This window comes from Schistocerca serialis, chromosome 7 (genome assembly GCF_023864345.2).
Source record: "Schistocerca serialis cubense isolate TAMUIC-IGC-003099 chromosome 7, iqSchSeri2.2, whole genome shotgun sequence".
NCBI classification, from domain to species: domain Eukaryota; kingdom Metazoa; phylum Arthropoda; class Insecta; order Orthoptera; family Acrididae; genus Schistocerca; species Schistocerca serialis.
Genome location: NC_064644.1, coordinates 431898367 through 431922146, shown reverse-complemented (window position 1 = coordinate 431922146; position 23780 = coordinate 431898367). Strand labels below are relative to the sequence as shown.

Here is a 23780-nt window from a genome sequence, read left to right as displayed (position 1 = left end):
TGGGCCCCGAAGACCCCACTGATGAAGGGTTAGTAAGATGTGATGGCGCCAGGCCGTGTCATAGGCCTTGCGAAGGTCAAAAAACACTGCAACCAAATGGCGGCGCTGGGAAAAAGCCTGCCGAACTGCGGATTCCAAGCGAAGCAAATGATCGATTGGAGATCGTCCCTCTCGAAAGCCACACTGGTAAGGGGACAATAGATCCCGAGATTCGAGGACCCAAGTGAGCCGACGGGCTACCAGCCGTTCAAGTAACTTACAACCAACATTGGTCAAACTAATTGGCCGATAGCTGTCAACAGATAGGGGGTTCTGACCAGGCTTAAGGACAGGAACCACAATGCTATCCCTCCACTGAGAAGGGAAGTCACCCTGGAGCCAGATGCGGTTAAACACCCGAAGAAGATGGTGCCGTTGTGGAGCACTGAGATGTTGAAGCAGCTGGTTATGAATGGAATCTGGGCCAGGGGCCGTATCATGAGAAGAAGATAGAGCAGAAAGAAATTCCCATTCAGTGAAAGGTTCGTTGTAAGATTCTGACTCACAAGTGGTGAAACATAAGGTGACAGCTTCAGCCTGCTGTTTTTGATGAAGGAAAGCAGCTGGATAGGAGGCCGACGCTGATGCCACTGCAAAATGGGTCGCAAGATGTTCTGCGAGAACTAATGGGTCCGTACAAATGCCATCTGGGAGGTGAAGGCCTGGGAGGGTGGACTGCCGATGGCAACCTTGGAGAGAGCGAAGTGTAGCCCATACCCGTGACAGAGGGACAGTGGAACCAAGGGAAGAAACGAATCGTTCCCAACATATCCGTTTGCTCTGTTTAATTAAATAACGGGCTTTAGCGCGAAGGCGCTTAAAGGTAGAAAGGCTGGCTACAGATGGGTGCCTCTTAAAGTGTTGCAAAGCTCGACGGCGATCACGGATGGCAATGGCAATGGCCGTACTCCACCACGGGACTTGCCGACGACGAAATTGTCCAGATGAGCGCGGGACAGCAAGGTTAGCAGCGCGAACAATCGCGGCAGACACGTCACGTTGGACGTCATCAATACAACCCAACAAAGAGGGAGAAAACTCGACCTGTGCAGTATATAGAGGCCAATCGGCGCGGTGGAAAGACCAACGAGGTAACCTGTCCATCGGGGAGCGGGAAGGGAGCGTGATAATCAACGGGAAATGGTCACTATCACAAAGGTCGTCGTGTGGCGACCAGTGTAATGAAGGGAGGAGAGAGGGAGAAGAAAGAGAAAGATCAATGGCAGAAAAGGTACCATGACCAGCACTGAAATGAGTAGGGGAGCCATCATTAAGAAGGCATAGGTCGTGGTCTGCAATAAATTGGTCTATAAGAAGACCTCGTCTAGATGGAAAGGCACTGCCCCACAAAGGATGATGAGCATTAAAATCCCCAAGGAGGAGGAAGGGAGGAGGAAGTTGCTGAAGAAGGGTGGTTAAGGCAGCAGGTGTAAGAGTCCTGTCAGGAGGGAGATAAAGATTGCATACTGTGACTGCAGAGTCTAAGTGGACCCTAACAGCAACCGCTTCCAATGTAGTGTGGAGAGGAATCCACGTGCTAGCAATGTCTGTACGGACCAACGTACAAACGCCACCAGAAGCCCGCAAGGGTCCGACCCGATTTCGACAGAAAACACGGAACCCACGGAGGGTCGGTGAGTGAGCATCAGTAAAATGAGATTCCTGGTGAACCACACAAGCTGCTGAGTAGGACGAAAGAAGGGATTTCAATTCCGGAAGGTGACGATAGTAGCCATTACAATTCCATTGGAGAACCACAGAACGATGGTTTAAATGAGGGCTGAACACGCTAAATCCAGTCATACCGCCGGGTCCCCACCCGTCACCGACAAGGAGGGGGCGACATCCATAAACGACAGGTCAGAATCCGGTTGTGAAGCCGGGGAAGGGACCTCTGGTGACACCAGAGGCTCTTTGTCCCGGGACTTATGTTTCTTCTTCTTTTCAGGCTGAGATCGAGGAGGGCTGTGTGGCATAATGGAGCCAGCTGCAGCAAGATCAGGAACAGAAAGAGACCGGGCGACCGGGGGGCCGATAGACCGCGGCTCTCGCGGTCGCCGCGCTGCAGCAGACCTTTGACCTGGAAGGTGCCGGGAAGGGGCATCCCGGGAGAGGCGCCCTTGACCGGGAGACGCCGAAGGAGTGGGACACTTCTCCGGCTGGGGAGGGGGAGCAGCGCCCAGAGGAGAAGGTGTGGGAGCCGCAGGGGAGGGGGGAAGGAGAGGGGTCCGGGATGGGGGTAAGGAAGGGGGAGGAAGGGATGAAGATGTAACCAAGGCGTAACTAGATGTCATGGACACAGGGTGCAATCGTGCGTATTTCTTACGGGCCTCTGTGTAGCTTAAACGATCAAGAGACTTATACTCCTGTATCTTTTTTCTTTCTTATAGACTGGGCAATCTGCTGAACGAGGAGAATGACTACCATGACAATTTACACATACAGGAGGGGGAACACAGGGACTCCCCTCATGGAGTGGACGTCCACAGTCACCACAGAGAGGGTCCTGGGTACAGCGAGAAGACATGTGGCCAAAACGCAAGCACTTAAAACACCGCATAGGAGGTGGGATGTACGGCTTCACATCACAGCGATAGACCATAATCTTAACTTTCTCAGGAAGGGTATCCCCTTCAAAGGCCAGGATAAAGGCACCAGTATCAATACGATTATCTTTAGGACCCTTCTGAACACGCCGAACAAAGTGAACACCCCGCCGTCCAAGATTGTCCCGAAGTTCCTCATCAGTTTGAAGGATGAGGTCTCTGTGAAAAATCACACCTTGTACCATATTTAGAGACTGGTGAGGGGTAATGGACACGGGAATTGTGCCAAGATGGGTACAGGCACGAAGGGCCGCAGATTGGGCAGCCGAAGCAGTTTTTATCAGTAACGAACCCGACCGCATCTTGCTCAGGGAGTCCACTTCGCCGAACTTGTCTTCAATGTGTTCCAAAAAGAATAAAGGTTTGACACTGGTGAAAGTATCTCCATCAGTCCTGGTGCAAACTAGATAACGGGGGAAAGGTTTTGCCCCTAGACGACGCGCCTGACCCTCCTCCCAGGGGGTAGCCACGGAAGGGAAGGTGGGCATTGAAGTCCCCAACCAGCAAATAGGGGGGTGGAAGCTGATCAAGAAGATGAAGGAGATCAGCTCGTGCCATTGGTGTAGACGATGGAATGTATACCGTACAAAGAGAGAACGTGTAACCAGAAAGGGAAAGACGGACGGCGACAGCTTGGAAGGAAGTGTTTAAGGGGATTGGGTGATAATGGAGAGTATCATGGAGCAGAATCATGAGTCCTCCATGGGCTGGAGTGCCTTCAACAGAGGGGAGGTCATATCGGACGGACTGAAAATGAGGGAGAACAAAGCGGTCATGGGGACGCAGCTTTGTTTCCTGAAGACAGAAGATGACCGGCGAGTAGGATCGTAAGAGGATCGACAATTCCTCCCGATTGGCGCGAATGCCGCGGATATTCCAGTGGATAATGGACATAGGGTGAACAGAAAATGGAGGAACGTGACCAAGGGTGCTGTCAACTCAACGACTGCTCAGAGCTTGCGACCGACAGCATGGAATGGCATTCAGTCGAAGGCAGAAGATCCTGATCCATAGGTTGGTCAGGAGCAGCTCCTGCCACCAACGATCGGCCAGTTGACCGGCCACCAACCGTGCGCCTCGGCGACACAGAAGATGGCCGAGGGCGATTTCCGCCAGGTGGTGCTGTAGATTGGACACGCCTTGGCGGAGAAGGAGAGGAACTGTGTTTCTTCGTAGCCTTCTTGGAGGTATGTTTAGATGAAGGAGGAACCGATGGTTGTGAAGTTGCAGTACGTAAAAACTCTTCACAAGAATGCTCTTTTTTTGAAGACTTGGCGTCTGACTTTTGGGCTCGAGATTTAGCAGAACCCGACGAAGGGTGAGCCATAGAGTGGGCAGGCGAAAGAGGTGAGGTTGAACGGGCGATCTTTGCACTGGCCGATCTGACGACCGTGGTACTAAATGTGAGGTCGCAAGTCTGCGTGGCCGCCTCCTTTGTTGGCCGAGGAGAAGCAAGGACAGTGCTGTATTTTCCTTTCTGAGGCACGGTGGGCTGTCGACTGGCGAGTAACTTTCGAGCAGCAAAGGTCGACACCTTTTCCTTCACTCTTATTTCCTGGATCAGCTTTTCGTCCTTAAAAACAGGGCAATCTCGAGAGGAAGCAGCGTGGTCACCCATACAGTTGATGCAGCGAGGGGATGGAGGTGGACAAGCACCCTCATGGGCATCCCTGCCACACGTAACACATTTGGCCGGATTGGAACAGGACTGGCTGGTGTGATTGAACCGCTGACATCGATAGCAACGCGTAGGGTTTGGGACATAAGGGCGAACGGAAATTATCTCATAGCCTGCTTTGATTTTTGATGGGAGTTGAACTTTGTCAAATGTCAAGAAGACAGTGCGGGTTGGAATGATGTTCGAGTCAACCCTTTTCATAACCCGATGAACAGCCGTGACGCCTTGGTCAGACAGATAGTGCTGAATTTCTTCGTCAGACAATCCATCGAGGGAGCGTGTATAAACGACTCCACGCGAGGAATTTAAGGTACGGTGCGGTTCCACCCGGACAGGGAAGGTGTGGAGCAGAGAAGTACGCAGCAATTTTTGAGCCTGGAGGGCACTGTGTGTTTCTAACAACAGGGTGCCATTCCGTAATCTGGAACAAGACTTTACAGGACCCGCAATTGCGTCGACACCTTTCTGAATAATGAAAGGGTTGACCGTGGAAAAGTCGTGACCTTCGTCAGACCGAGAAACAACAAGGAACTGGGGCAACGATGGAAGAACCGTCTGTGGCTGAGACTCAGTGAACTTACGTTTGTGAGCAGACATAGTGGAAGGTGAGGAAACCATTGCGGAAGAATCCCCCATGATTACCGGCGTCTCCGATGGCGCGCTCCTCCCTTGTGGGGGCCCTCACCGAGGGCACACCCGCCTTAGGTGATTGTTCACACCTCAGGTCACACCTCCCGACAAACGGACGGAGGGACCAATCGGCACTTTCGGAACGTATCAGCTCGGGTAATCACCCCTCCCTGGGCCTGGCCGTTACCAGGGGGTACGTACGTGTCCTACCTGTCTACCCGGGGCGGGGAATTACGCGTTACCCCGTCACCGGCTACGCATGGAAGTGCGTGGGTCGGCCTTCAGACACGCACAGGGAGGAAGAAAGAGACAGGGAAAGGAAAGAAGAGAGGTCTCAAACGCTGCAGCGGAGAAAAGGGTAAAGAGAAGAGGTAAAGAGAAGAGGTAAGGGAAAGAGAAGAACGAAGAAAGATGAAGACAAACAAGCAAGGAAGGCGAAGAGTGCGGTACATTTACAAGCGTCTGTCTCCGGACGTAGGCACAAACCATACTCCCAGAGGGGGAGAAAGGGAAGGAAAGAGCCAGAGGTGAGAAGGGGGGGGGCGAAGATGGGGGATGGGGAAGGATATGGAAAGGGGGGGTATGCAGCCCGGAAAAGAAGGAAGGCCACATTAGCTCGGGGTCCCGTGCTCGCTACACACGTATCCACAAAAGAGTTGTGGATCCCCTGGGGGGATCTTCGAATCTGTTTACTGACACTGTGGACTTTTATGTAGGCTTTGCCTTTTCATCCGAGAATAGATCTCTTACAGGGACATCCCAACTCTTCTCAACAACAGCAAGCAGTAAAAGACCAAGAAAACCCTCCATTTCAACAAGTGAAACGTTTTTCCATGTCATACTACATGAAGCAGTCACTCTTCTGCCTTCTGTATCTGTGCAGTTGATGACTTCACCTACAACTTTCTTGTAGATGAAATAGTCCCACACACCCCTAAATTTACAGGTTTTCAATCCATGAGCTGGACCAGATGCTTTCTTTATGATACTATGAATAAGTGTACAAGAAGCTGCAGAAGCATCTGAATTCCAGATGGTTCCATTATGACTAACGTATATGCTGGCATCTTTGAGCAGTTGGTGTGTAACTTCATTTTCAGACTCTGATGAACTAATACTATCTAAAGTACTGCAATCTTCGAGAACATTTAAATCAGCAGGTTCAAAATTTGATTCTTTACTACTTTTATCATCAAAAATAGTTCCTTCGCATGAATCAGTTTATTCACACCACTGACTGACAACACATTCAAAGTTAGCTGCAGTTGCGCATACTGACTTTTTTTTTTCCTTGCTGAAGCCATTAGACAATAAATGTTCCTCAAACAGCAGCTGATCCAAAACAAAACAAGTCAGGTAACAATACCAACACTGGGGTAACAAACAAACTACACAAAGAATGACAGTGAGAATCGCAATGCAGAACAACAATACTGCACAACAACAAAGCATGTGATTGGCCAAAAGCTCAAAGATATACCAATATCTCTAATAGATAATGGCAATTTCTAATATTTTTGCTGTTCTAATACTGCTACTACTGCTGTTGCTCGTACCACCACTGCCTTTACTACAGTTATTATTAAATTAATAAATGCTGCTAACAAATGCAGAAGTCAGTAAAGAATACAGAACATGTATAACTGTAAGGGGGCTTCCGAAGCTCTGCATATAAATTAATGGTGATTCCGCAAATATTTTGAATTATGAAAAAGAAAAGAAAAAAAAAAAAAAACATGGAGAACATTTTAGCTCAGGCATGAAAAGGATGCCAAAGGGTAAGCAAAAGAATATTGGAAAGGAGTTTGAAATCAAATCAAGAATGACAGAAAAATTTAAAAAGTATAACATCCAAGCCCCTCAGAGACCCTGCATACGTGCTGTAGGTTTCAGTGATGTATGGAAAAATATCAGTATATTCTTTGAAGTATAACATCAAATATTACATAGATTGGATCTGGGATGTTTTCATTTGCATGTTTCAGTTGCAGACATTGGTCACATGTTTTCTTTACAACATGTCATTTAGTTCTTGTGGTGATGGCTTACTAGATCCATGCAGGTCTAGTGGAGATGGTGATCCAATGTGGGGAACAACGTTTAGGGTATATTTTTGTACATGTGTGTGTGTGGGGGGGGGGGGGGGGGGCATGGACCATGCACGTGCCTACACCCGCACGAACATCATCTGGCAGACTGAACAGCAGTGACAGTGAAGGCGTGGGGTGCCATTTTGATTGAGAGCTGGTGAAGGTAACAAATAAATATATGAGATAGCATCATTCTATCAATTGAAACCAATCCCAGGGAAACATGTAAAATCTAATGAGGACTTCATAGTATATTACTGTCTGGTTCTTTACTTGGTTATACAGGTCGTACTGAGTTTGGTGTAAGTGGTAGTCTTACACCGTTACTCTACTTGTGCCACTACTCAGTTGTGTATGTGGGTTCCATAAATATGTTTCGTCTTTCTGTTTTATGTCATACTTATTTTCTTCACATGTCCAGACCATATCTGACACAGAATATATGGAAAAGTCATACTTATTTTGTTTCTGTTGTCTGCTTTGTCTAGATCGAACCTGTTGGTGAGTTATGTACACACTGTTGTGGAGAATGCAGTATTTTATTTGCATCCAATAGACACTATTAACTTTCCATGGGGTTTACTGTTCAGATATTTTTCTGTTACTGCATGGACTAATACCGTTGAGGTATTCTTTGTGTTGTGCTGCATCCTCTCAGACTAGTACTACTATTTTTGGTATGGTATGACATATGTGGTGTCACCGCCAGACACCACACTTGCTGGATGGTAGCCTTTAAATGGGCCGCGGTCCGTTAGTATACGCCGGACCCGCGTGTCGCCACTATCAGTGATTGCAGACCGAGTGCCGCCACACGGCAGGTCTAGTCTAGAGAGACTCCCTAGCACTCACCCCAGTTGTACAGCTGACTTTGCCAGCGATGGTTCACTGTCTACATATGCTCTAATTTGCAGAGACGACAGTATAGCATAGCCTTCAGCTACGTTATTTGCTACGACCTAGCAAAGCGCCATATTCAGTTACTATAATTACTATCTTCAAGAATGTATTCTGAACAGATAATATTGTGAATCACGTAGCGTCAAGAGCGACATTCATCATTAATGGATTAAAGTTAAGTATCAAACTAATTATGTCCGCTTTCTGAATTCTCATTCCTTGTCATGTTCCAGACCTCACGACAGTATAGTTCTTCCCTCCTTGCGCCAGCCTGCGTGAGCTAAAATGCGTGCATTTCGGCCTCCACTCGTAACACAGTGTTGGCTCTTCTGCTAACACAAAAACGTAGATGGTCTGGGTGTGCCTTCTAGTAGGTATACTTGATACAGTGCAGCCACTTTTAACATTCATCTGACCATCCACTTGTTAGCTTTGCAACCTTAATGACTAGGACATTATATTATATTACTGACTGGTTTTTTTACCTGATTACATAAGTTATACAGAGGCTGGTGTTAGTGGTTGTCTTACACCACTACGCCTTTTGCAACATTACCCAATAGTGTATGTGGTTCCATACAGGTATTCCATCTTTTGTTTTTATCTTCACATGTCCAGGCCAAATTTCACTGTGTTTGATACATGGTATATGGATAGGATATTTTTTGTGATTTGGGGTTGATGACAACTTTTCACTGATATCTAAATCTTTGGAACAACCCTGGACACACACAGCTTTTTCATCTTTGATATTTCTGATAATGTATCATATAATCTACGGATACTATACATTATGTGGATGTATATTATTGGTTTCTGACAGTTACATGATTTAGATAGTGGTACTAGTCTGATGTTTGTTTTGTGGCATTACATGATATATGGATGCATTAACACATGAATGTTGTCTACCCTGAACAGTATATTGTGGGTGCTTTTTGTATATTCTACATATTTTACAGTATAGATGGTTTTCTACATTTAAACACTCATTTTATGCATATGACATAACTGTGTTCCCCAACTGTTTGCACCTTAGCATTTTATAACCTTGACATGATGTATAGACTTATTTATATCATTATTTTGATAGGTTTACCCATATTGACATTTAGATTTTGGTTATGCTGTCCTTTTGCAGACTACTCGCACACAGATGCATATTTCTTTCGTTAACTTATTTTTGATGTTGTTGTTGTTGTTTCCTTCATACATCTATCATTTTCTACACTTATTTTTGCAGATTAGTAGGTTGCTTCAGGATTTTGCAGTTCACTGTCTCATTTAACTGGCCAGTTTTAATGATGGGATATTTTATTAATGATTTGATTAATAGATAGTACATCTGTACAATGTATTGAGTGGAAATTCGTTATGGCATACGGTATATAATTCAGTTTTAGGTATATGACAATGGATGTTGGTTTTTATCAAATGATTACTGGTTTGATGCAGCTCTCCATGCTACTCTATCCTGTGCAAGCTTCTTCATCTCCCAGTACCTATATCCTTCTGAATCTGCTTAGTGTATTCATCTCTTGGTCTCCCTCTACAATTTTTACACTCCAATACTAAATTGGTGATCCCCCGATGTCTCAGAACATGTCCTACCAACCGATCCCTTCTTCTAGTCAAGTTGTGCCACAAACATCTCTTCTCCCCAATCCTATTCAATACCTCCTCATTAGTTATGTGATCTACCTATCTAATCTTCAGCATTCTTCTGTAGCACCACATTTCAAAAGCTTCTATTCTCTTCTTGTGTAAACTATTTATCATCCACGTTTCACTTCTATACATGGCTACACTCCATACAAATACTTTCAGAAACGACTTCCTGACATTTAAATCTATACTCGATGTTAACAAATTTTTCTTCTTCAGAAACGCTTTCCTTACCATTGCCAGTATACATTTTATATCCTCTCTACTTCGACCATCATCAGTTATTTTGCTCCCCAAATAGCAAAACTCCTTTACTACTTTAAATGCCTCATTTCCTAATCTAATTCCTTCAGCATCAGCCGACTTAATTCGACTACATTCCATTATCCTCGTTTTGCTTTTGTTGATATTCATCTTATACCCTCCTTTCAAGACACTGTCCATTCCGTTCAACTGCTCTTCCAAGTCCTTTGCTGTCTCTGACAGAATTACAATGTCATCGGCGAACCTCAAAGTTTTTATTTCTTCTCCATGGATTTTAATACCTACTCCAAACTTTTCTTTTGTTTCCTTTATTGCTTGCTCAATATACAGATCGAATAATATCGGGGACAGGCTACAACCCTGTCTCACTTCCTTCCCAACCACTGCTTCCCTTTCATACCCCTCGACTCTTATAACTGCCATCTGCTTTCTGTACAAATTGTAAATAGCCTTTCGCTTCCTGTATTTTATTCCTGCCACCTTCAGAATTTGAAAGAGAGTATTCCAATCAACATTGTCAAAACCTTTCTCCAAGTCTACAAATGCTAGAAACACTCTTAAGTCTACAAATGCTAGAAACATAGGTTTGCCTTTCCTTAATCTTTCTTCTAAGATAAGTCGTAGGGTCAGTATTGCCTCACGTGTTCCAACATTTCTACGGAATCCAAACTGATCTTCCCCGAGGTCGGCTTCTATCAGTTTTTCCATTCGTCTGTAAAGAATTCACGTTAGTATTTTGCAGCTGTGACTTATTAAACTGATAGTTCGGTAATTTTCACATCTGTCAACACCTGCTTTCTTTGGGATTGGAATTATTATATTCTTCTTGAAGTCTGAGGGAATTTCGCCTGTCTCATACATCTTGCTCACCAGATAGTAGAGTTTTGTCAGCACTGGCTCTCCCAAGGCTGTCAGTAGTTCTAATGGAATGTTGTCTACTCTGGGGGCCTTGTTTCGTCTCATGTCTTTCAGTGCTCTGTCAAACTCTTCACGCAACATCATATCTCCCATTTCATCTTCATCTACATACTCTTCCATTTCCATAATTTTGTCCTCAAGTACATCGCCCTTGTATAAACCCTCTATATACTCCTTCCACCTTTCTGCTTTCCCTTCTTTGCTTAGAACTGGGTTTCCATCTGAGCTCTTGATATTCATGCAAGTGGTTCTCCTTTCTCCAAAGGTCTCTTTAATTTTCCTGTAGGCAGTATCTATCTTACCTCTAATGAGATAAGCCTCTACATCCTTACATTTGTCGTGTAGCCATCCCTGCTTAGCCATTTTGCACTTTGTATTCCTTTTTGCCTGCTTCATTTACTGACTTTTTATTTTTCCTCCTTTCATCAATTAAATTCAATATTTCTTCGTTACCCAAGGGTTTCTGCTAGCCCTCGTCTTTTTACCTATTTGATCCTCTGCTGCCTTCATTATTTGATCCCTCAGAGCTACCCATTCTTTTTCTACTGTATTTCTTTCCCCCATTCCTGTCAATTGTTCCCTTATGCTCTCCCTAAAACTCTGTACAACCTCTGGTTCTTTCAGTATATCCAGGTCCCATCTCCTTAAATTCCCACCTTTTTGCAGTTTCTTCAGTTTTAATCTACAGTTCATAACTGATAGATTGTGGTCAGAGTCCACATCTGCCCCTGGAAATGTCTTACAATTTAAAACCTGGTTCCTAAATCTCTGTCTTACCATTATATAATCTATCTGATACCTTTTATTATCTCCAGGGTTCTTCCATATACACAACCTCCTTTCATGATTCTTAAACCAAGTGTTAGCTATGATTAAGTTATGCTCTGCGCAAAATTCTACCAGGTGGCTTCCTCTTTCATTTCTCAGCCCCAATCCATATTCACCTACTATGTTTCCTTCTCTCCCTTTTCTTACTGTCGAATTCCAGTCACCCGTGACTATTAAATTTTCGTCTCCCTTGACTACCTGAATAATTTCTTTTATCTCATCATACATTCCATCAATTTCTTCGTCATCTGCAGAGCTAGTTGGCATATAAACTTGTACTACTGTCGTAGGCGTGGGCTTCATGTCTATCTTGGCCACAATAATGCGTTCACTATGCTGTTTGTAGTAGCTTACCCGTACTCCTATTTTTTTTATTCATTATTAAACCTACTCCTGCATTACCCCTATTTGATTTTGTATTTATAACCCTCGTATTCACCTGACCAAAAGTCTTGTTCCTCCTGCCACCGAACTTCACTCATTCCCACCATATCTAACTTTAACCTATCCATTTCCCTTTTTAAATTTTATAACCTACCTGCCCGATTAAGGGATCTGACATTCCACGCTCCGATCCGTAGAACGCCAGTTTTCTTTCTCCTGATAACAACGTCCTCTTGAGTAGTCCCCACCCGGAGATCCGAATGGGAGACTATTTTACCTCCGGAATATTTTACCCAAGAGGACGCCATCATCATTTAATCATACAGTAAAGCTGCATGCCCTTGCGAAAAATTACGGCTGTAGTTTCCCCTTGCTTTCAGCCGTTCGCAGTACCAGAACAGCAAGGCCATTTTGGTTAGTCTTACAAGGCCAGATCAGTCAATCATCCAGACTGTTGCCCCTGCAACTACTGAAAAGGCTGCTGCCCCTCTTCAGGAACCACACGTTTGTCTGACCTCTCAACAGATACCCCTCCGTTGTGGTTGCACCTACGGTACGGCTATCTGTGTCGTTGAGGCACGCAAGCCTCCCCACCAATGTCAAGGTCCATGGTTCATTGGGGGGGGGGGGGGGGGGGGGCATGGTTCTTATTCTGCTTTAAATATGTATTCTTATCTGCATGGTTGGTACGCTGATGATGCTGTCATTACTGTTTATGCACACAGGCCTGAAGACGGTGTATCGAGTCACTGTAGCTGGTTGCAATGTAACTAAATAACATCAAAATGACAGCTGCAGGTGCTTCATTTTATTACATAAGTGAATGGCCAAAGTCCCACAGATCATCAGATGGATGGACACACAAAAACTGAAGCGAGACGGGCTGATTCCTACTCCTGCCAAAGTAAGTATAGTGTCTCTCTCTCTTTCTTGCAGTAGGCTGCTTTACGGGAGTAACTACACTCAAGACTTAGTATAATATACTAAAATACTTGTCCGTGCTGAAGTGTATAACTGCAGTGGTATAAGAATTAAATCACTGGGAAGTACATCTATATAGTGCATGCAAGTTCTTGACATTTTGAGCAGTGCCCAATAATGAATATGTAATCATGCACTGCCATTTTTTTTCATAAAAAATATGATTCTTGCCCCTCATCCTCAAAATGGGGGTATCCCCACAACTTGGGTCTGGGAGACCTGCCTTCTTCCCCAACTCTATCCCTCTTTCATCCACAAGGGAAAACTAAGAATAGTCTTCTCTGTATCAGCAGCACAGGGAATTGACATCCTGAAAGTAAGTACCGGCCATTCTGTGTCGAGAGAGAGAGAGACTCACACGTGACAGGTTCAGCACTTAACAATCAAGTTCACAACTATCAGATAGAAGAGCAATGATTTTCATTGAGAACAACACAGAAATGCATCATCACAAAAGTACGACATAGCGACGTAAATTACCATATTATTTAGTGCATTGCATGTATAAATAAATAACATAAAAACAGCTGGTTTATTTACGAAGGCGTTGAAAATGATGTTTACATCTAACAGTATCTAAACTACTGACGAACACATTTAATTTTCAGTGACGAATTCAACCATTTTGGTCAACAATGTGTGTGATGTGTTGACTATGTCTATCATTGTACAAAATGATCGAAGTACAAATAAATATTGATTATTAATATGAACTACTTCAGATTTTGTCTTAAGCTACGTGGAATATTCTGTTGCGTATCCAACTGGAGCATGAAAATGTTACAAACCAACAAACACGCAAATTCTGATGAATGTAGTTTAGAATGCAAGAAAAAGTTGTATTGAAGACACACAATGCGATAACCCGTGTACCACTACCACGTCATGTACCCCTGCATATTTATCAAGCTTACACATAACATCAGTGGAAATGAAATGCTTACCTTGTCATACACATGAGCTGGAGATGTAACAACCGTCGGACAAAATGAAGTAACACCATGGGCCAGAATACCTTTCGCCACTACTCTAAGTCCCTCCTCAACATCTTCGAAGTCGCAAGAGAAGTCAACTCCGAAACCACCTTCAAAAATGCATTCATAAGCTGTCGTATTAAGCACATTTCGAATCGATTAATGAAACTGTACAATTATCAAGGCATTTGAGGCAGAGAATTGTTCATGAACGCTTAAGTCGTTTGAACGGCCATACCATTAATCTGTAGTTCAATGAAACCAGGCGAAATAAGGGCTCCCCTGCAGTCAATTTGAACGTCTGCACTGATCTTTTCGTCAAAAAACATTTTTTCAGGATTTACAATTTTTCCGTCTCTCACCCAGATATCTTCCCTAATTATTTCATGATTTCTCAAAATACTACAGTTTACGAACTGCAAAAGCTGTGACTGGGTCATTGCTCCTAACAAATTGAGATTCCAATAGACTACTGTGACAGCTTATCACCTTAATATTCTGTCACAGTGCTTTTTTTTAACATAGTCGATGATGATGACGTCAGCAGTTCCTTCTTCAGCGCATGACCTGAATATAATGTTGACAAGAAGTGTTTGTTTTACGATACGTCAACCCATAGCTGTTTTTTTACTGTAAATTGTGTTTACGAGTGCTTTTGGTAGTAATGAAGTCTCAAACATCATTAAGGTGAACTGTATTCCGGCAATAATAATATTATTCACGTTTCTCAAATAATTTTTAAAATTTCTCTTACTACGTGCAACAAAACTTCGTTGCACAAACCGAAAAATGTTGCTTAGCAATCGAACTTTTTCCGACTTCAAGAAGAAAGATAATGTTACCGACCGACCTATCGATTTGACAGAGTTAATTACTTACAACAGTATATTGCCCATGCGTTTCACAATTTTATTTCTGCCCACAATGTATTGCAAATGACAGTAAGACGAATTTTACAGTTAAAAACCGTTTCTTACATCATCCACAGAGACCGTACCACAGTTGCAGTCTTTCATAAAAGTTATACGAGATTTAACAATTAAGGCCAATTCACTCTTGCCTTCACGTCATATCATCACATTCCACGATACATTTCAAATGGTAGCGTTCACACAGGCCGTCAAACGACTGTCGCGTCACGTCGCGTCAAGCAGGGCCAACGAGATACATGGGTCCTGTGGGCATACGCCACAGCATTTGACATTATAGGCTTAACGAATTGCAGCTACCGTCTCCAGCGGAGGGCGAGTTGTTATTTGTTGCTACTTTAAGACTTTGTAGTACGTGCTCAAATAGGCTCACGCTCTCGATAACAGATAACAAAGTTACGGACTTTATTGGGTACCTTTTCGTTGACATAACGATTTTCCTTATGGCCCCAGAAATAGCGAATTTTTCGCAATGTTGGGCAAAGGCAAGCAGTGTGACCTCACAAGACCATTGCGAGGCCCGTATTTCCCGTTGGCCCCGACGTCACGCCTTCATCAGTTTTCATCCGATTAGATTAGATTCAGTTTTCGATCCGTAGAACCCAAAACGAGATGATTCTCGTGGGTGTGGAACATGCCAGAAAATAAAACATCAAAAACATGGCACATTTGAGTATAATATTGTCTTCCCTAATCATTTGTCAGGAGATCGTCAAAAGTAGTGAATACATTACAGTAAACTGGAACTACTAATATTTACAGAATGAATAAACTATCACAAGGAACATCGTTACGCACTTTTAATAAATGTATCATACACAAAATACCTAATCTTTTCTGTTGTGACCAGGTGCTGTCAAAAATGAAATCAGACACTTTTACTTTATTGGTCTAACAGTCTCTGTTAAGATGTTCATCTATAGAGTAGGAGGTGTTGCCTATCAAAAAGTTTTTCAAACTCTGTTTGAACTGTGTTTTATCTGAAAACAAATTTTTGATAGTTACTGGTAATTTATTGAAATTGTGTGTTCCTGAATATTGGACTCATTTTTGGACCAATGTAAGTGATTTTAAGTCTTTATGTAGAGTGTTTTTTTTCTAGTATTGATACTATATATTGAGATATTTGTTGGAAATAGAGACATATTATTTGCAATAAATTTCATTTAGAAATAAATATACTGAAAAGCAGTGGTTAAAATACCCAAGTCCCTGAACACGTTTCTACATGACGAAGTAGAAGATATTGAGACGTCAGCCCAATTATTTCGAAGAATTCGACGATTCCGAATTTATATCCAGATTTCGCTTGTCAAAGGGAGCTGAACTTTGTCTTTTCAATCTTGTACGTGAGAAACTGGAGCATATGACAGACAGGTGAAGCTGTTTCTCAGTTTTCTAAAATAATACTGTTTATTTGCAATATATGCAGTTGATTTCAGTACTTCGTGAATTCTGATATTATTTATGTAGTTTGTGTTACAATTTCTGCAGTAGTAGAAAGGACCGTTTCGTTTTATTTAGCAGACAATGCCATAACAGACTTAACCAAACCAAAAAGCCGCTCCAGTTGGTGCTATTTTCATTAACAGCTTTTTCAGTTTTAGACAAAAACAACATGATTTCTCATGTTACAAAACGTTTCGATAAAACAGTAGTGTCCTGATTTCAATCCACATTATATCCATAGCATAAAATATTGTTCCACACTATTTTCTGTTGGCAATGACTTTTTTTAAAAACACTACAGCAGTGTCAGAACAAATCCAGCATTTTAGTGAAAATATTAGGATCACAGACCCTTTTAAAACTTCAAAGCAACAACATTGTCTCCTACCCCTTATCACTGAAGCTTGTGAACTGTGTGTGGTTACTCAAGCTAAGTTAAACACACTAATATTAACACAAACATTAGTATGTTTTCTTTCAAAAAAAAAGAGACAAACTAAAATGATGCTTCCTCAGCTACAACACATAGTTGTTGTGTTTCGCAATTATTAGTATTGTTCACTTAAGCCTAACCATGTTTATTGTAAAATGATAGCTATATATGAATGTTATAAGAGCAGAACAGGAATATAGCTATTGAATTTACATAGCTGTAGAAAATGGAAGTTGTACCTGGAATGCCACGTAATAACTTTCCTTCAATATCAAGTTATTTTCAGTGTCCTCCTTTGTCAAATTGTAGCTAATTGAAGGTAACTTTAATTCAAATATATTGTGCTTATGTTAAATACCATTTCCCCAAAATTGATGGCTTATTATGACTGTTTAATGTAATAAAAATTTTGATGGTACACTAATGTCCTGAATTAACTCAGCCACAGCTATAGCAGAAAATGTCATTCATTGTTTATCTCTCATTAGGACAATTACTTTCGATCTTTTAGTGAACGCCTAAGATAGTAGAATTGTCCACCACATACCATTATACCCATAGACATGTAAATTATTTGTACTTACTCAAGCTACGTTTAACTCAGCAAAATTAAAAGGAAACTCAGCTATAGCACGTAACTGTTGCGTTTCTCAGTTGGTAGTATTATCAACATAACCACATCCATATTTATCATAAAATAATTATTACGTCTGTGCTATACGAACATAGCTACTTTTCCTTCAGTCAACTGGAATCTTTAGTTATTGAATCTACATAATCATAACAGTGGAAAGAGCGGCTGGTGAGTTATGTTTCTAAGTTTCTCTTGAATTGTCACACAAATTGTCTCATTTCATTCTCTTCTTTCTTTCAGAAATTACTATGTTCCACCAATGAACACTGAGATATTTTGCCTCTGGTGATTTCCTTCTGTCCATTGGAGACTTCATTGGTATTGGCAAGGGCACAGCCAGCAGGGTTATTAAAGCAATGTGTATGAGACCGGAAAACAGGCATAAGAGACAGTTTTGTTAATTATTTCAGTTCTCTGGTGTAATTAAATGAAAATAAAATAAACAAATGTATATGGATTAATATATTTTTATTCTAAAATCATTTGTTTTAACTTTTATGTTCTGGTCATAATTTTGAACTTTATGCAATTTTTGTTATTTTCTTGTCATGCTACTTTTGAAGCAGCACCATCTGCTAATTCTTTAACATGTGAGAACAGGCTTTTTTATTCTGAAAACAAATCTGACAGTTTTAAGCTGAGATGACTGTAGAAAAGAAGGCAGAAGACAGTGAAGGTGTCATACCTCCTGTTAGGTACTTCCTCTTGCCTTCCAGATTAGGTACAGGTGCTAGAGATGATTGCACAAGCCAAAATTACGTATGAAACAGTTACTGTTCCTCTAATATTAGGATGAGATAACAGCCTTCTGTTTGGATATGTGCCATAGGTACATTTCTACCTCAGGATTATTAAGAAGAATATGTTTGTTTATTATAAACGTTATTTTATTCTTCACATATACCCTCAATATAATTAATAATCACCACATAATAGGAACAAGATTTATATATGCCCAAGAACTGCAAAGGTGGGTGCACAAATAGTGCTCTGTATTTCCAGAAATGTTCTTCTTGTTGAGTACCCACCCATTGCTGCCGTAATGAATTTTATCATTCTGAGACATAAATACAACAGCAAGTGAGGCAGTGAATAACACCTCTCAAAAATGTTAGTCAAACCAATCTCCATGATGCATGTGTTGTCACATTTTGTTGGAGACTCTGGAAGGAACAACTATTTCAAAAAGCAGAACGCATTCCTCAGTTGCTTCTATATTATGCGCCTACTTACAATTCACAACCTACCATAAAGTTAAATTTTAGGAATATTATCATCTCTAGAAATGTTGAACCTGAATCGAACCGACTGTGGCGTCCTTCTGTTGACAACTGAAGCACCCAGAGTAAAAGTCTGAAAAGTCTCAATTCTCACTTTTTTCAGAGGACGAAATTTTAAGTTTCAAGACTCACAAAATTTTTGTTTCTCAAGTTATATTCTTTGTTTTTCATTAAGGTATAACATACATTCCAGACAACCGACGCTGCTGAAATTACACACATCACACACGTCTGATTAAGATTTATAACTATTCAATGCATTTTTATCCTGAATACAGTTCGTACAAATGACAAATCCATAGCATACTACATGTAGCTATAAGATTTAAAGACTTCACACTTATTCAAATTCTCATTATAACAAACTATCGAATGTAATCTTCTAATAATACACTATAAATATTCTATCCTTTTCAATGGATGGGACTAATGCTGAAGATGATCGAAATACTCTTGCACTTCACTTTGGCAAATTTTTTTCGAGTCCTGTAACTCTGTATTTGTCAGTAATATTTTAAGGTCACATGTAAAGTAATCAGAACACCTAAATTGAAGTAGTTATATGCGTAATACCAAAAAAAAAACTTACTGTAAGTGAGCCACGGCTGTTTCTGTGAGGACGCGCTCGCGAGCGTACTGGCGCTACCTGTGGGCGCGTGCCATTGATTCTGGCGTCCGCTGCTCGTGGTCCAGTGGCTAGTGTTGCTGCTTCTGGCACAAGGGGTCCAGGGTTCGATTCCCTGCCGGGTTGGGGATTTTCTCTGCCTGGAGATTTGGTGTTTGTGTTGTTCTCATCATTTCATCAGCATCAACATCATTCGTGTCAGTGGCTCCACTGGACTGTGTAAAGAATTGAGTTGTGTAAAAATTGGGACTTCGTACAGGTGTTGATGACCGCACAGTTGAGCGTCCCACAAACCAAACATCATCATAATCGATTTTGGCTCTCGTCGTATCATCATTGCTTGGTTATCTGTTCGCTCTCGGGCTATGTGGTAGCATAAACATAACAGTCGCGACACTTCGCCTGGATTTTGTTGCCTATTGCGCCAGAAGCGCTCCAAGTGAAACTGCGGAGTTCGGCGCTATCGTGAAAGCGAAAGCGAATGGTAGTTGTTTATTCTGACTTGTACAATGGTTCTTACAAACGGGAGCGTCTGTAGCGCAATAAATTGCAGCAAAAACAAGAAGAAGATACTACATCTGTCTCTTTTTAGCTTTACTAAGGACCCTGAGAGGTATATACCATAATGTTACTAAACTGTATCGTCTGGATTTTCTTCCGAACTAGAGGTGCATTAATGATTAATGTTTCGTTTTAGGAGCAGAAAATGGCTAGTGAATAACAGCCTAGAAGATCTCATGAATAAAGACCCTGTTTATCTTTATAATAATGTTAGGTTTTGTTCGCTACACTTGGAACCAAACCAGTTCATGAATGCAGACAATAATGAACTCCTGTGGAATGCAGTACCCACACTGTTTGACGTCCCGAATAAGCTGTGTCAGCTGACGATGAAGTGGAAACTGCCACAAAGATTCGATAATCCATCTAAAGCTGTAGAACAGTCCTATGGCACAGAAGCAGCTAGTTCAACTCTTCATATGTTAGTGCCAGATTCATTTGAATCGTCAACACAGACTTGCTGTGAGCACGAAGTGCTTAAATTAAGTGCAGTTATTCATATCTGGCAAAATCGTGTGAACTGTCAGAACGTGTAGATCGATAGACTTCGTGCAAAACTATTACAGCACAAAGAAAGTTCCTATCATTTTAAGGACAGACAGCAACAGAACAGGATCAAGTGAAGGGCAAACAAATTCCGAATACTGTAGGATCGCGATATTTAAAAAAAGAGATGCCCTTGACTTGTTGTCAAGTCAGATTAGAATGCCACTGAAGGAGAAGCATGCTACAAGATGGAAAGACGAAAATAAGCTGTTTGATCTAAATGTATTATATTACAGCACTCAGGCATACAGATTTTGTCAGAATGTTTTATCCTCCCATCAATGTGTAGATTACAGAGGGATGTGGAAGGCATACAAATAAAATGTGGGATAAGTGACAATATATTCCACCTTTTAAAGTAGAAGGTTTCCCTGATACTGATAAACTAGTGAATACGTCATTGGACGAAATGTCTCTAATGGCAGATTTAACATATAGCAGCAAATCGGACAGTGCTATTGGCTTTGAGGACGTGGGGTTTGCGCGCACAGTACATTTCTTCCACTATTTGGCAGTTGCTTGTCCCACTTAGAATTACAAAATGTGGCAACAGGCAACAATGACTTAACCACAGTAGGCCTACAGAACGACAAATAGGACGTCGATCCCCTTGGCACACAGAGGTACATGTTTATGCTTTTTACGTGTGAATCTGTGTGTTTATATTCTTTTGATATCAACATAGTAAGCTGCAGCTCTATCTGATGTCAGAAGTGTTTCTTCACGAATGTGTTGTAGCTTGCCACAGGATTCATGATTTTTATCACTATTTGCTCTTATTTTAGAAGCATTTTTAGAAACACCTATCTCTTCTGTTATTACACAAACTCTTGGAGGCAAAAAAATAATTAAAATATTTCGCAAATCACGTAGGAAACGGATGCAAAACAACCATTATGCTTACTAGGCATCTGACGTTCTCCTTTGTCTCCGCTTGGCGCGCTAGTGTCACTTCAGCTGGCAAACAGTAACAACTTTTACAGCAGTCAGTGTCGCGACTGTGATGTTAGACTGTGGTGGTAGTGAGTGGTGTGTGGGAGATGGAGTTGGATGGGTGTGCCTGAGTACTCGGCGTCCTGGCGATTGCACCGAGTTGAAATGCTTGATTGTTGGGCTAAGAGGCTCACGTTTTTCTGCAGTATTGATCTTCACTACTGGCAAATTTAGCAGGCAAGGAACAGCTCTCATCACGTGCAACCTGGTTAGAAAGTGCATCAGTCATTTGCGGTGTGTTAAATATCCCAAGATGTATTGAACAGCTTGTTAGCAACTACGAACAGGAGGGCAGTATTACATGGTGTCCACCTGGAGTCCTGAAGCCATTGGCCTCCTTGGCATTTATTTTAAATTATGCTTGTGGACTGTTCAGTAAATACAGTACTTAAAGTTGTTAATTCTGCCTCGGTGTGAGCTATCCAGGAATCCAATTCCTTTCAGTGACCCCTCTTGGGATTGTGTGTGTCAATGTGGTAGTTTCTGTAAGCGCCAAGCTAGTATTTTGCAATGTTAATCTGGTGCTTCTAATCCTTGTTCGTTATCATTGAGTATTTGATACTACTGACCATAATTTCTATTAGTTTTAGACCTTATTACTCTTCCTGGGGCGAGTTAGTGGATTTGGCCTGTAACTAAAATTATGTGTCTAAGCCTAAAGGTGCATGCTTATATTTGCATTCTCTCTTACTTCATGTTGAGGAGCCCTCCAGGTTATACGTCTACATTTTAACTGGCCATCTGCCATTTGGTGTGTATTCAAATTACAGTGTTTAATAGTCCCTAAGAGGCCTCAGTAAAGATATACCCTGACTTACTTAATCCTTTTTGATTATTGTGCAATTATTATATTAAATAACTTTATACATTGTTTCTTGTTATTGCTAGGAAGGTTAACTCACAATGTTTATGAGCAGGCCATTCCTATACTGAAGTTTTAATAGTTGCTTTCCTTGAAAATGATGTTTAATTGCTGTGTATGTTAATTTATATCAAGCATGTTTGTTATTTGGTATATGATGATAGCCTTGTATTGGCAGTGGTTGATGCAATGCTTTTCTGCTGGTCAGGGGCAGCGACGTGTTTTCCTTCTTCTTCAGTGACTTTCCTGTCATTGCATGAGGCCTAGGTGTTGGCTGGTCACACGCACTTCTGTGGAACTCCTGTTCCAGCCAGAAGTTGAGTAGTTTATTGTCATTCTCTTGGTATTAGGAAGTGGTGACCGTGTCGCCAGATTGGAACTTGGCTTTAGCGATTTTGAGGAAGTAATTTACTCAGTGTTTCTATTACTGTGAGGTCCTTGTTGGTGTATGATGAAAGCCTTTGGGCAAACTGAGCACTGAGTTTCTTGATTTCTTTAAAAAAATAGGGGTTTGATTGTCATTATCATTTTAATATTGTTTTATGGGTTAAGTAGTTTATTTCAGTGGTTAACTTGATTTATGAGTAACAGCCTTGTGGCTAGTCATTGATGTATTACTGTTTGCTTTGGTTTTTACATGTGGGTAGCGTTTAGCCAGTTTGGTCATATTTTGTTTATGTGGGAGTGGAATAACATTGTTCTATGATACCAAAGTGTTGTCATTTGCTTTACACTCCCTAGTATTGTTAGTAAAAGGAAAATTTAAAGTGATTGTGTACCTCCTAGTGGTGAGATGGCTAATGGGCATTGGATACCAACGTTAAATGTACTTCTGTTTAATTTCTTGCCTTGGAGTAGGCCTGGAGCTTACTGTAGCTGTGGAGATGTATGCATTTTAATCTCTTTTGTTTGACGTTTATTGAACTTATATGGCCCAAAAGAATGTGTTTGTTGCAGCTATTTAAGCTATAGCTAGTAAACAACAGAAAACAACAAAAAAGAGAAAGTAAGCCCGAGAATGGATGAAAAAGGTAGTGACTTGTCATATGATAATTACTGACTAAAATTATAATCACAGAAACAAATTATAGAGAAATAATAGAGAAACAAAACTGGTTAATGGGAGAGGCAACAACTGTCGACACTAAAATAAGTGTAACTGAGATTTCTGGCGACTGGCAGGTCATTCGAATGCTCGAGTTTTGTGCTATAATGTCAGCAAACACATTTAGCAAAAATGTTATTGATACCTATGAAGTAATTATATCTGTTCTGCAATGTTACTCTCAGATAATTAATGTAATTTTTTTTTACATTTTGTGATATGGTGAGGCTGATACATATTTTGCAGTCATTGTATGCATATGGCAAAGTCAACTGCGTTCCCAAATTAATAAAGAAAGCAATACGTTAGTGTATTCTCCACTGACTACCGTAGAGTGGTAAATATGACTGCTACTGCATGGTGCTATTACCACTGTTTTGTGTTAAAAGATTACTTGAAAGCTGAG

The 23780-nt window shown here is 41.6% G+C and overlaps 1 protein-coding gene across 1 annotated transcript in view; it reads right to left on the bottom strand.

Moving 5' to 3' along the window:
• The window catches only part of LOC126412158 (N-acetylglucosamine-6-phosphate deacetylase), a 128591-nt gene extending 113872 nt beyond the window's left edge, over positions 1–14719 (bottom strand). The window contains exons 1-2 of the mRNA XM_050081617.1: positions 14196–14719; positions 13928–14067 (exon numbers count right to left, since the gene is read on the bottom strand). Coding sequence (XP_049937574.1) covers positions 13928–14067; positions 14196–14397 — 342 coding nt within the window. The 5' untranslated portion in view covers positions 14398–14719. The remainder of the gene's footprint in view (positions 1–13927; positions 14068–14195) is intronic.
• Between the last annotated feature and the right edge of the window lie 9061 nt (positions 14720–23780).